At 38.9% G+C, this 14954-nt stretch overlaps 1 protein-coding gene across 1 annotated transcript in view; it reads left to right on the forward strand.

Moving 5' to 3' along the window:
- LOC107566201 (transmembrane protein 132C-like) overlaps positions 1 to 14135 on the forward strand; it is a 106504-nt gene extending 92369 nt beyond the window's left edge. Inside the window, exons 4-8 of the mRNA XM_016251572.1 lie at positions 270 to 413; positions 6584 to 6792; positions 10029 to 10296; positions 11896 to 12087; positions 12912 to 14135. Coding sequence (XP_016107058.1) covers positions 270 to 413; positions 6584 to 6792; positions 10029 to 10296; positions 11896 to 12087; positions 12912 to 14030 — 1932 coding nt within the window. The 3' untranslated portion in view covers positions 14031 to 14135. The remainder of the gene's footprint in view (positions 1 to 269; positions 414 to 6583; positions 6793 to 10028; positions 10297 to 11895; positions 12088 to 12911) is intronic.
- Positions 14136 to 14954: the final 819 nt, after the last annotated feature.

The following is a 14954-nucleotide window of genomic DNA, read 5'->3' on the forward strand; positions in this document are numbered from 1 at the left end:
TGTGTTTCATGTTAATATGTATTATCTGAGAGTGGATCAGTTTCATAAAAACAGGATGTGTTGTTTGGCTCTAAACAGACCTCTCCATCTCACTGAGACTCTCCAGAGCTGATGACTCTAATTGAATGATATGACTCACTGGGTTAATAGCAATAACTCAGTGTTGGCGCTGAAGAGCTGAAGCTGACAGAATAACGAATTATCGTGAATAATTGCGAGTGAATTATCCTGACTTAACACAGTCTGATTGATATGCCCTCTGTGTGCAGGAGAGAGAGATCCTTAACACCGCAGTGCTCACCGGGAAGACTGTTGCCATGCCAGTGAAGGTGGTCACCGTTGGAACCGAAGGTACCGTGACCGATGTGACCGAGTCGGTGGAATGTCGCTCGACAGACGAGGATGTGGTTAAGGTAGGCAGAAGTATGCAGGGGTCACTAACATGAACAAATAACACACATGTAGATGCACTTTTGACCCTCTAGACTTAAAAATAAATATATAATAATAAATAAACTCTACACATTCTCAATAATTTAATTTAATTTGTCCAATAACAGTCAGCTTTGCCACATTTCTGAACATGAACATTTCTATCACAATGGAATTTCCAACATTCTGTGGTGGAAATGGTGGTGATGGAAATTGACATTCAAAATGTTTATTTGGTATGCTAATGGCATTTTATGTATCCTAAATATGCACATACGCCAACCAAATTATTCATTTCTAAATGATTTTAGAAATGTAATGATTTAATTAGTAATTCCTGAGATCTTGTGATGGTGTGTGATTTACTGTAAAGCACTTCTATAGTTTAAATGGTTTTCATCAAAAGGAAACAAGCTAAAAGAACCTGCAGACACACAGAAGCTCAGAATAATTTTGTAACCAAGATAACAAAAGAACTGTTGGAGGGAACATAGTGTATTATGGTAGCTATATTAGATTTGATTTAAAGCACTATATATTCAACCGCTCTGAAGTAATGTCTGTTTTCAGTTGTCAAGCCAGAGGCGAAAAATAAAGGGATGTTAAATGCAGTCTTTTCCGAGCAAGCTTGTGCCTTCCACTTCCATCTGCCATTTGGGAACACAATATGAGAGCATTTTATTAGGGAGAAAATGACAGTGTGGATTTGTGTGTATTTACTCCCTTTGGGTTTAATTATCTGTTAAACACCCCACACTTAAACACTGACCTCTGGAAAGGAATCCCCCTTCCTCACAAAAGCTGACACACATACACACACACAGGCACTGGTGCCCTCGATTCAGATCATCCGAAGACACTATGCCATTAGTTTTGTCTACATTGACTTTTTGAGCACTGCAGATTTTGTAGATTTCATACATATGGCAAATGGCAGCCATGTATTTATATTAAAGGGGTGGTTGATCAGCTTTTTTCGAAAACTTGATTGTGTTTATGGGGTGCAGTGTAACATGTGTTCATGCATTTTCACATATTTTACCTTTATTCTACACCGCTGTTTCCATTCTTGTCAAAATGGTCTGTTGAATTCCTGGTTCTGTGAAGCCCCGCCCTCAGAAATACGCAATGGGCTCTGATTGGTTAGCGGGCTCAGTGTGTTTGTGATTTGCCGAATGCACGTTGTCCAGAATTGTCACGCCCCCTTACCATTACGGGTAGTTGTGTGTTCCCAGGGGCGGGGTTTATGTAAGCATCGGGTGATGTCACAAACCCAGGAAGAAGCTCGTTGTAGTCCCTAGCAGTCGTTTTTTGTAGTCCTTAAACAGCGATTTCTTTAAAAGAAAATATCTCCCTTTGCGTTGAACTCTGAGTGTCATAACTTTGCAGACGTTGTTTATGCTCTAACAGCAACACTACACACTAACTAAAGTTCAAAAAGTGAAATCATAGTCAACCACCCCTTTAATTTTATAAGTTTCATTTGCCATCGCAAACTGTATTCCTCATTGTTGAACTCATAAATAGGCAAATAAGTATGTTAAAGGGATAGCTTAACCATAAATCAACATTTGATTTACTCACTGTCCTGTTGTTCCAGACCCGTATCCTTTTTTTTTATAAAGTTGAACACAAACAGAAATGTTTAAAGGGGTCATATGATGCTTTTTTAAAGATCGTTATTTTGTGTATTTGGTGTAACAGAATATGTTGACATGCTTTAATGTTAAAAAAACACATTATTTTTCAAATACTGTACATTATTGTAGGTCCTCTATGCCCCGCCTCTCTCAAACGCTTCATTTTCTACAAAGTCCCGCCTTCCGACAAGCACAGTCTGCTCTGATTGGCCAGCTGACCCAGTGCATTGTGATTGGCCGAACACCGCAAGCACTCGTCGGAAATGTAACGCCCCTTACCATAATCGCGAGATTCATCTTTCAAAATAAATGTAAAGACAGAGCCTGAACGGGGAACAGAGTCTCGTGACAGACACAGTGATGAATATGTGTTTGCAGTACACAAGCCATGGTTAAGACAGCTGACTCCATTGTGATGTGTCTTGCTCTCTCGTGCTCTCTCTCTCTCTCTCTTGCTCACTCGCGCACACACACACGATGCGCAAAACTCCGCATTTGAACAGTCAATAGCAAATACTTAAACTAATAACAAAACAGTAGCTGATTCAGAAGCGCCAGATTGTCATAGCAAAGTCAGAATTACCTCCTCTCCTAGGTTCACGAAACGATCGTCCATAAAATGCATCTACTTTCGGAAGGCCAAATAAAGTGCTTTTGCTTTTGCTTTCGCCTAGAAACACACAGCGTCTCCCTGACATGCTGCTTCAACACTAACTGCAGTTACTGAAACCACACCTTCTTTCTTTGCATGAACATTTGGGCGGCATTATGCTAATATTTCCACATAGTGAGGTAGCTGTGGGCGTGTTAGAACGAGCCATTTTAGGGGGAGCGTGGCAGAGTCTTAACTTTGATAAAGAATATCTCTTTGGTTTTGAGACTTTAGTCTTTGCAACTTCAGGGATCTTATCTATGCACAATCAGCTTGTAACACTCCAAAGAGAAAGGAAAACTTGAAATCGCATCATATGACCCCTTTAAATGAATGACCAAGCTGCTCTTTTCCATACTACTGATTACACACTATAGGGTTAAATATGAACAATGTAAAATTTAGAACTAGATATCCCAGAGTTATGTTTACCCAGGGTTTAGAATCTAGGTTAACAATTTTATATGTGAAAAGCCCTTAACTTTGACTGTTTTCCTGCTACAGTTCCCAGCCCAATTTAATGTTAGATTTTTTATCTTAAGGGGCAATAAACATAACATTTCTCAAGAGCAATTTTTGAAGGGGATACAAAAATGTTTTGCCTTAATTAAGGCCAAATTGCCTTAATATGGGGACTTTTTGTACTTTACGTTTGGTGCACTGAAAATGATCTTATGTCCATTTTTCTTGTCCACTTTAGGCATTCTACTACCTAGAAGTAACTTTGCAACTACATGTCAACTAGCAGTCATTAGAGTATTAGTAGACTCTCTGCTTAATATCTGCTGACACTTTATTTTGATGGTCGCTTAACAGACGTTCTACTGAGTATAAGTAACTTTGCAAGAACGGCAACTTATTCTACTAATCCTAACCTAACAGTCTACAAATGCTCTAATGAGAGTTAGTTGACATGTAGTTGCAAAGTTACTTACAGTTAGTAGAATGTCTAAAGTGGACTATTGAATTAAAGTGTAACCTAATTATTAAATTATCTTGTATCCTCCACATAGTATTTTAGGTTTGGTCTGGGATACAGGACATCTCTTACTTAGATATTCAACTGGAGCAAGCCCACTGATCTGTCACTTGACATCATATTGAGTAAAACCCAACACAACGGTGGATCTACAATATTAGCCTAATATCAGTAAACACATAGGCATGTTGCAGTGTTAGTTGTAGTGGGAGATTTACTATCCAATGAGCTATAAGCTACCAAACAAGCAAGGTAACGTTATCATCGCTAACACAGCGAACTCATGGAAACATACATAAGTTATCTTTTTTTTTGTCATGATTAATTTATTAATGGCTCAGCATCATCTGTATTAAAGAGAAGAGAATCACTTCATCCGATGTTAAGGTAGAGAGGTAAAGCAGGCAGTGGACCAAAGCACTGTGAGAAAAGTGAGGGGGGACTCAAAATGTTTCTAAACTTAAAACTTTTTTTTTGTATTGTTGTATTTTGTATTGTTTTAATACTTACACAGTTACTTTAAGTATATATCATAATATTAATTACAATACAAAGTGTGGTCTTTAATTATATTTTTAGGGGGGGACAACCCTCAGATGGGGTGGGTCCTGAGCCCCCACCCCCACAATTTCCGCCTATTTGTGTTTGATGTGTAGTATTTCTTTGTGATGTCTTTTGATTTCAAGCTGTCTAGACAATCCAGCAAATGAGAAGATCTTCTGCACAGGCAGATACAGATATTATATATACACAGTTATATATTACACTAATTACCCTGTCTAAAGTTCAATAATGGTTTAATTATCAATTATCATTTTTGTTTTTCCCCCTCTCCCTTCCCTTTTTTTCTTTTAAAAAAATGATTTAGATGAAACCGTATCACCATGCTGCAGGAGGATTGTTTGTGCGAGTTCATATACACAAATGTGTTTGTCCAGGGAGGTGTTTCACTCAGTGTTTGAAAACCTACTTTGAAACTGAGGCTTGTTAAGTTATTCATATTAAAGGTAATTTAACTACGCTACAAAGGCAAAATTCATTAACTACACATTTAGTCAAAGTTGAAATTGAATCTCTGTCCTGTGAGAGATGGGTTGCGTATGAAAAACTGAAAAAACATAATAAAAATTCATATGAACTTGATTAAAATTAAAACAAAAAACAATCAGCTGTTAATGCATTTTGCCATTCCATTGTATGGAGGTACAGTCAGGCAGTCCTTTTGAAAACATAATAAAAATGAGCAAACTACACTGAAGCTATATGCATATGTATGTGTTAGGTTGTTGCATCTCTGCTTTTTGCTAGTTACTCCAAACATCACCTTGCGGTGATGCTCAAGATGCACTCTGCTAATTACCTCAGTCAGAGATGGACGGGCAGAGAGGGATAGCATTTGTGTCAGACAGCACAGTCAAATCTCACCTTGTGCCTGTTGAATGGGTCATTAATTACCCAACCCAGTTCCCTGCGGGGGTCTTGACGTCCTCTGTAAGCGTCCCTCTCTTCAGCAGTCTTAATGTTCCTGATTAATGCTCTGCCAGACTGGTTATGGTGTATATAGATGCTCATGGGAAGGGTATGTTGCTGTGAAGTTAGATTGACCATAGTTCTCCGCACACTGTCAGATTGTACACCCAAACCAATACCCTTCATGGGCCACCAGAGCACCTCAGAGGATCTCTGGCTCTCAGAATGTTGTGGGAGATTTACAATATGTAAATGAGGATGTAAAGAATACAGTTGTCAATGTAAAACTGCAAATGAGTCTATTATGCCATTGATATGGGCAGTACCAGGCAATTAAAGAGATTTAACTGGTGTTTAACAGATATAATTGCTGTGTGGAATTATAGTACTATTTAAGTTCACTGCAGTTGTTCATTATTACAAGCCTAGGCGTCGTATACTTTTAGTCACTTTTTCCAATGCTGATTTTGTCCCAACTGATTTATGAAATAGCTCACAGCAGCTATATATTTAACGATGACAGGACCAATAAGTCATATATTGCTTTTTAATTGTTGATCCATGAATTTATCCACTGACCTCCAAAATCCACATGTGGCAGATATAAGAATTAAGTTTACAAATTGAATATGGTCAGCAAGTTAGTTAGTTGCCCCCTCAAATCACTATGTACAGTAACTCAATGTGCTAATGAATTTGTATACATTTTTTTTTAAATGTATACAAACATGAATCTTTACTGCAGACTCAATTACACAGACTTTATTTCTCAAAACAGTGAAAGTTTTGAATGCCGTTGGTCCACATCCACATCTGAAGTTTTTTACACACATCTGAAGTCCTCAATTTGATTGGATTGGATGAGATTAGGTTTTCTCTGCCAGATATTATAAGCATTAGCTAAGAGCAGTATAGATGTTCTACAAATGAATTACTTTGCTGGAATAGAAGGACTTGACTACTTTTTTTCTGTTTTCTTCTATCCCTCCATCTGCTTAGCTTCTTTCAACCCCAAAGTCTGAGAAATGTAGACATCCAAACACTCTCATTATCAACAGCAACTACTCCCCCTCCGACTGTAGTCAGAAATAAATACTTGGACAGGCCAGTCAAAGCCCATCCAATCTCTCTTATTCCTCATTAAAGCTCAGAATAAAAGCAAATAACAGCGGCACAAAAAACCCCCCCGCAAAGGCCAGACTGTTTTTCACATATTGCGCTGATTAGCACAAAAAGAGGCCTCATTTTTTGCGCTTTCAAAATTTGAAATCGTCGCCAGGAAATTGGAGCGAAACGTAGGCTGATACCTTGGCCAGGGCTGCAATTTTCTTTAATTTAGTGCTGCTTTGAATACCGTGTTGCTTGAACTCTTTGTTTGTCTGCTGTCTGATTTGTATTCCTGTCTCTCAGGTGTCTGAAAGGTGCGATTATGTTTACGTCAATGGCAAGGAGATGTGTGGGAGAGTGAGGATGATGGTGAACTTCACCTACAGTTACCTCAGTGCTCAGCTGGAGGTGAGCGTATGGATGCCTCGACTCCCCCTGCAGATCGAGATGTCCGATCCGGAGCTTAGTCAGATCAGGAGCTGGAAAGTTCCTGTAGATGCTACCAACCAGAGGTTAGCGCCGTTTTTGTTTCAAATTTTTGTTTCGCATTTGACCTTGATCATTTGAGAAGGTTTCATTGTATTATTGAAGCATATTGTAACTTTCAAAACCCTCCCAAGAATTTTCTGATATTAAATAGTTGAATTTAGTTGAACACGTGAATGCATGGTTGCCCACATTTACACATCAGTGACATTAGATAATATTATTCCTTAAATTATACTATACTGTAGCCTAAAGAGGAGAGTAAAGTGTGGAAAAGTCCACACTTTATAACCTTGTGTTATTCCTGATGTTAGGGTTAGGGTTGTGTGTATCACCTGCAGCCCTGCATTTCCTTCCTGAAGTTTACAAATAATGGTTCTTTATTGGCATTGTGGTTCCATGAAGAACCAAACATCCCTGAATCCCCTGATTCTAACTGACACCTTTTTAAGAGTGTAAAGTATAAATAATTTTGGTGCACAACTTTGTGAACATTAGAAATTGATAAAGAATAAACCGTATCACCGAACAAAGAAATAACCAAATTATGGTGTTGCAAATGAAAAATAATTATTGGTTCCCAGAGACCCTTTAAAGTGAAAAGTTAAAATAATCTTTTTTTTTTTCTTTTAATAACCTTTTTCCACGGCGAAGGGCCTTTTGTTCATTCGAAGGGTTCTATGGATGCTGAAGGTTACTCATGGAAACATACAGGCCAACAAACTATCTTTATTTTTGAGAGTTATAATTATATAACTTCTATAAATTTTAATTGAGATGAAAAGAGCCTGGAAACTATGTTCTGTCAAGTTTTATAATCTTTAGCTGAGAAGAAAATATCCTGCACAGCCCACACATGTTATGCAATATGGTTCTGCTGGTGATTTGAAAACGTAAAGATTTCATACATTACTGTAATAAGTCTCTTAGTACTGCACAGCACCAATGATGCTCCAGCTTGCTGGTGTCAGCCTGCCCTGTCTTTATCAACCCTCTCCTCAGCCGTTTTCATGCTCTGTCGTTCTTTGGTAATGCCAGACGTGTAGCGGAGCTCCCTCCGGAACGCATGATGGAGGTGAGGGGAGGATGCGGACGCTGACTTTTTAATTACCGCTGGGTCGTCTTCAGGCACACCTGCCTCTGATGCACCAGCACCAGACAACGCGCAGGTTAATGCTGCTGTACGCTGCGGATATCCACAAGATCATTTTGAATTACTCTTCCACCAGAAACAATCCTGCCGGATTGACTCGTGCATGATAAGTGAGAACAGGATGACAGATGGAATGAGCGGTGGAGAATTTGCAAGGCAATGATGAATCTGAGGAATAAGTGTGGTTATACTATTAAGTTGTTTAGTTGTCATCAGTAATGTGTGTTGGTCAACAAGCAGATGTGTGGGTTGCACAATGATCGCTAATCCGTTATCTCAATATGAAGATTCTCTGACCAGACCCTACTCTTGCAATTGAGAAAGTGAATTGAGAAAGTTTTTTTTTAAATTAAAATTATATATTTTTGTCCTGGTTACAATTGAATTATTTAAACATTTTTTCTTGCATTATTAGCAAAAATTATTAGAGGCAAGTTCATGTGGCAGCCATCTTCATAACGCTCCCAGGCAGCTCTTTCCTTTGCAGGAAGTTTACATGCAATAGACATGCAAGTACAGCTCCTATATACTTGAATGAGGAAAGACTGATTCTCAGTTTGGTCCGTCTTCTTATATTGTCATGATTCTAGTGACAAACTAGTCATTTTGTTGCTTATAGCATCTTGTTTGAGTCTCTATTTTCTGTTATGTCATTATTTTGTTCCTAATATACAGTAATCATTTGATGGCTTATGATGATAAATATTCCATAATATGTGTTGCCACATGAAGTTCTGCAGGAAATAAACTCCAGACGATCATCTATGGAAACTTTTTTTTTGTAGTGGAAAAGTTATATTGACTATAAAAAGGTTCTTCACAATAAGAAAAGCATGTTTCTTTAAAGAACCTTTTACTGAAAGGTTATTTGGGATACCACGGTTCTTCTATGAATCCTTTTTGATTCTTACTGATACCTGGACATCCTAGATTAAATATATGAGGGAATACATTTTGACTGAATTGTTCTTTATGGGTGAGCTGTTCCTTTAAGATAGTGGCCAGCTGGTGAGTTGTATTCATCAAAAGCCCATGTTTACTCACATTTGGCACTTGACAAGTCTTAAATTTGCACCCTTGCTGTATCATATGTGCCCTTGGTCTTAGGTTGTGTCTTTCTCAGGTAGTATTTTGAGAGCGGGAAACATGTGCTTGAGTTGTAAGACTGAGTCTCGTTATGCCTGAGACCTCCTGTGACCTGACATTCCTCAGCTGAGTGCCGCCGGCCCTGTTTATACACCTGTGTTCTGTAAATGTCATGCCGTTTCTACCGTCGGTCAAGAGTTGTTGCGTAAATGTCTAGAGAAGCGTGGCCTCCCCTCTGGTCATAGCCACCATGTTAACCTGCCACTCCTGTCGTTTTTTTTTATTTTGGATGACTTCGCCTCATTAAAAATAATGGAAGAGCTGTGCTATCATTTAATTTTTTCACAATTCTTTTGTCATTTCTACTTGAATTTGTCAACCAAATTCTTACTCAGAAAATAATTTCAGAGATGCTGAAAGTACAAGTTTACATTTTTTATAACTTATCTTTGTTTTAAACCATATTTTCAAACTGATTTTGTTGTAAATTTTTTATTTTTTTATTTTATATATTAATAATTCCTTAAAAAAAAAAAATTCAGAGCAGTCCAACAAACACTTAGACGCTTGAATAGAATAGAATAGTTTTTTGTCTTTTCTACTTGATTTGAGTATCAACCAGAATATTAACTTATTTAATTTTAATGGGTTTATTTTTTATAAGATATAATATAATATTTAATGTTTGAAACTTTTCTTTGTTGTCGACCATCTAATTTCACATTGATTTTGTTGAGTATGCATATGTACATGTTTTTTTAATAAAAAGGAAATATAAAAAAAAATTATTTGAATCTTTGAAAATAAAAATTTTAAAATAAATATTTTTATGTAATATAAATATAATATTTTATTTAAAATTGTTCTATGTTTATTTTTTATAATAGGTTGTATATATAAACGTTTTTTTTACTTTTTAATGTTTGATTGTGATAGGATAGGATAGGATAGGATAGGATAGGATAGCCCGGACACAGTGGGATGGAATGTAACACTTGGTATTGGTTACTCTTTTTACTGCAGGTCTGGAGAGGATGACGGGGTTGAAGGAGCCAAGAAGGATCGTAGCTGTGGTCCACAGTACCAGAGCACCACCGTTCGTGTGCTCACACACTTTGAGGCACAGCCAGAGGAATGGCAGAGCCAGCCAGACTTCCTCTTGGGCAGTGATTGGCAGGTGGACGTGACAGAGTTGGTGGGAGACTCTTTAAGGGTGGCAGATGAACGTGTGGCCAAGCTGTCAGAAGAACAGGTCCTCATCGGTCTGAACACTGGCGTCACCAAGGTTCAGGTGAGAAACAGGAAGAATGTATGCCTGATTATGTCTAAAAATGACGTGATGTACTATAAAAAAAATGTGTGTGAATATCTTCACAGAAAATGAAGTCCACGGCTGCATTACTACAATAATCTACTAAATCTATGGATTTCCAGCATTATAAAACCTTTTTCCATGATTCGTTGTTCTAGCATATTATGCAATTTCCTCAACACACCCCAACCAGAGCTGCCCAATTCTGTCAGGAACAAAACTGACAGTTACAGCTGACTAAGCCGCATTTCCCTTGTTTACTGCATGAATAAAATGTGAGAACGTCCTTGTTTTCTATTGGAAAATCCTGGATGTCATTTGTCTATTTCTCTGTGCGGATGAGAGGTGAATCAGTCCGAGTTGTGATGTGACACTTCAGACGAGAACTAGACAGCACACCATCTCTCAGTCTGCTCTGTCACAGCTTGTGTACTGTTTGTCTGCACATCTCACAGCTCTTATGACAAATGATAATTTCCTTTATGAAGACCTACTAATTAAGGGTCAGTCTGTGAAAATCACACATTTTTTCTTACACATCACCTACACGTTCACACATAAATACACCTGCTCGACAAGCTGAAAGTGCCATTAGAGTGCTATCTGACAGGAATAGTATACGCCAAAGCCACAGGTGGAGAGCACTTCGATTTGATCCATTTGCTGAAAATTAAAATCAGATATAAAGCCCAGTAATGGTGGGATGGAATACGTAGAGTCTGAAAACCAGTGCTGCTTTATAGATCGAGATCCCTGAAATCAAAAACCCACCATTTAACCACGGCCAAATTACCAATCGTCCACTTTGCTATTAGACCAAACTCACTATTCAATTTCAAAAGGGGCCCACCTGTTTTTGCAGTTCATTAAAACTAAATTGAATGACTAATTACTTGAAATTAGAAAAGCGAAAATGTGTGGTTTCAAAAACAGAGTAGACTTTGGAATAAAAATTTGAAGTAGTGTAGCTAGCACAAACTTAAAAGTGGAGCACTGGGGCAGCATCTTATGCAATATTGGGTAATGCCCGAGGCTCCCCTTGCTTATTCTTATTTTATGTCTAATTAATAAATCTCTCAATTCAACTGGCAAATTAGGATGTGCCCAAAATAAGAGCGGAATATAAAAACAGAATACAAATTGTTTCTTTACCTTAACATGGCTGCATTTTAGAGTGGAAAAACTTGCCTGTGGACTTCCAGACAGTGTGCAAATGATGGTTAGAAGCAAGTGCGGACTGTGCACGCTGGTGACAGTAGAAGTTCCACTTACAGACAAGAAGTAAATGGCTTCTGACACTTCATTATAACATAATGAATGTAGAAATATGGAGGTGGCTGCTTTGCTATTAATTGATCCAGATAGGAAGTCTACTCATCACGTTTCATATCGAAGTCATTTCCTTGCCTGTGTGTCAGATATCACCATATGGCTGAGGGCGGACAGCTGTCATTTAGATTTTTGACATTGCATGTAGCCTACTCATTTTTTCATGTCACTAAGTTTGTATGAGAGAGAATTTTCAGTTGTTTTACAGTGTTATGTAACAGAAGCATACCTGTCTGCGTTTTTATCCAGGTGATGTCCCCATTGTCAGACTCTGTTCTGGCTGAGAGGATGATCCGGGTTCTGGATGATAAAGTCAGTATTACAGAGCTGGGCGTGCAGCTGGTTTCTGGCCTTTCCTTGAACCTTCAACTCAGCCCAGGAAGCAACAGGGCCATTGTGGCCACGGCTACCACACAGGAGACAATGCACAGTGCTAATTTGGTAGTCTAATTAAACTCTTTACAATCAAAAAATATATATATGTTATAATATTAATGTTTATTATTATTATTATTGTTGTTGTTGTTAATTATTATTTAATTATTATTTTCAGTTAGTTTTTTTTGTTATTATTAATTAGAATAATACATATTTTTCAGCATTATTTGTTTATTATTATTATTATCAATTTCATTCACATTCTGTTAATGTTTAATTAATATCATCAATCATATTTTTATATCGCCAATCTTTTTTTCTTTTCTTTTTTGTAGTGTAGTGTAGTGTACAGGGTAGCCCGTCCACTGTGAAATCTCATTGAAGATTTCAGCCCCATGCAGTTAAATTGTGAATAATTTCTGGTTCTCAGGTCACAGTTTTGCATACTTGTGTGTCTGTTTCTCAGAAATGTAGGGTTGTTTTATCCATGAGCAGGTGCAATCACTACAATCACAGTCATTATGGACAAAGTCATTTGACATGGGCTGCATGTTGATGAGTAGCTGCGGTTTGTTAGTGGATCATGTTGCTCAGGGCTGCCCACTTATTCTTAGTCATCTCACATTTAAAACCCTTCCTGATTAGTCTGATTTCACTAATCCTTTGCATCGGCAGGGGTTTCCTCTCTTCTCTAAGTTGATAGACATAAAATGGGCAGATTGGTTGAATCTCCCGCTGATCAGTGCGTCTTCACTCTTTGAAATGTGGTTTTGGGAACTTTTAAAGCTTTTGAACGGTCCTGCAATGGGGTTAAGAATCATGCATACTTGATGCAAGAAAATTAGCATTACCTGAGAGCATCTATTCATGTTGTGTTTTCCTTTCAGGAGTCCCTTGTCAGTGCTTGGCTTCAGTTCAGCGATGGCTCCATGACCCCTCTTGACCTCTATAACCCTGCACATTTTGTCCTTACGGCCACCTCGTTGGATGACCAGGTGGTGACAGTGAAGAAAAGCACCAACTGGAGGTGGCCAGTGGTGGTGGCTAAGGGTGAAGGTCAAGGCATGTTGGTTCGTTTGGAGATGTATGGACCTGAATCATGCCAAAAAACCAAGCGGCGCACAATTCTGGCCGCAGGCAACGCAAACGTCCATGTGAAATTTGGGCATGATGAAGAAACAGGAAATAGCTCAAGCGACAGGAGGTACAGGCCCAATGCCCCATACTACGGTGGTTCGATTTCAGACATGGAGGCTGGAATCATGAACCGAGGCGCTACCACCATCAAAACCTCCATTCCAGGGAAAGCAAGCGGCGACAGGCTCTCAGCTGGTGATATTCCAATGGATTTCTCCGAATTCCCAGCTCAAGCAGACCTTCCACCTGGACGTAACATGGAGGATGACCTGCTGCAGACTCGCCGCGGGCTTACGGACCTGGAAATAGGCATGTACGCCCTGCTAGGTGTCTTCTGCCTGGCCATCCTGGTATTCCTAATCAATTGTGTCTCCTACGCCCTCAAGTATCGCAACAAGCAGCTCCCACTGGAGGGCCAGGAGACCATGGCTCATGCCCACGACTGGGTTTGGTTAGGCCATGACACCGAGCTTTTAGAAAGTCAGGCAGGTTTGTGTCTGGATCAAGAGGAGCTAGGTGGCACCATGGACTCCGGGCTGGGCCTGGAGGAAGGTAGCCAGCTCCTCAATGGCCTTTCCTCTCAGAAGAGCGTTCAAGGCCAAGTCCACAGGTCGGCCTCTGACTCAGGTTGCGCTGGGAGAGATCACAAGATCGAGTCCATAAACTCACCCACTACCAAAAGGAAGCGGGTCAAGTTCACCACTTTTAGCCATAGCAAGCCCAGCAATGGCTGCCCATCCATAAGCCCGCTTCTCATTGGTCAGAACGACATCAAATGGGTATGCCCAGACATCGAGCTTGGGGACTCCAAAGAGCTCCGAAATTACATGGAAAGGTTAAACGAAAATGCTACTAAGAATATTGCATAGTGGGCTTGTAGTTATGTATTTTTCAGACAAAAGCGTAGCTCACCCATATGCCTTCTAGGTGTGGGGGGTTGGCCTGACTCTTCTGCACTCACAGACAAACTCACATCTCACCATGAAAAGACAAGCCATTCATCTGGTCTTGTTTCCATGGCAACTGTCATGAGGGTTCATCATCAAGGAAAACAGAGATGGTTGTGAAACCGCTGAGGATGTAAGAACATTGGATTATGAGAAATGTTTCAATTGAGATGTCTGTATTTTCTTTTTTCAAAGAAGAGGATATACCAATTCTATATTAAAAATATATATACTTGTGTTTTTTTTCTTATTATTTTGTCACACTAAAGCCTGGTTGGTGGTGGTCCCTTTTTATGAGTGAATATCTCAAAAAGCTGACATTTAAACATATCAGTTGCGTGCTGGAAACCGAAGCATTTCCACAAATTGAACATTGACAGGCTCTGACGATGAGTGAGAATACATTTTGTAAGGTTTTAGATATTTTTATACATCTCTGTTCCTGTCCGTGTTAGTGCGTCTAATTTATTTCTCCAAAGACTGACTCACATATGTAAAAGCATGTGAATTCAAAGTAATGACGAAAAAATGTCTATTTTGGAACTTTTTCCACTAACAGTTTGAATGAACATGTATATACTGCAGAAGACTTCTGGTAAAACAGGCAGATAAATGACCCTCCTCATCTCTTTGAGAGCCGTTGAGCAAATTGTATTGTTGTAGGTAGTGTTATCAATATTGTATAATATGTTGTTTACAGTATTAGAATGATAGATGGTATGCACTCCAGTTGCTTATGTATGTGTGCTATTGCGTTTTGTTTTCTTTTTTCGTTTCATTTTGCTTTGCTTTTTTCCCCCCATTCTCCTTACTTTTTCCACTTACAGTGATTGCAGTATATGAGAA

This window comes from Sinocyclocheilus grahami, unplaced genomic scaffold (assembly GCF_001515645.1).
Source record: "Sinocyclocheilus grahami isolate Dianchi unplaced genomic scaffold, SAMN03320097.WGS_v1.1 scaffold1057.1, whole genome shotgun sequence".
NCBI lineage: Eukaryota > Metazoa > Chordata > Actinopteri > Cypriniformes > Cyprinidae > Sinocyclocheilus > Sinocyclocheilus grahami.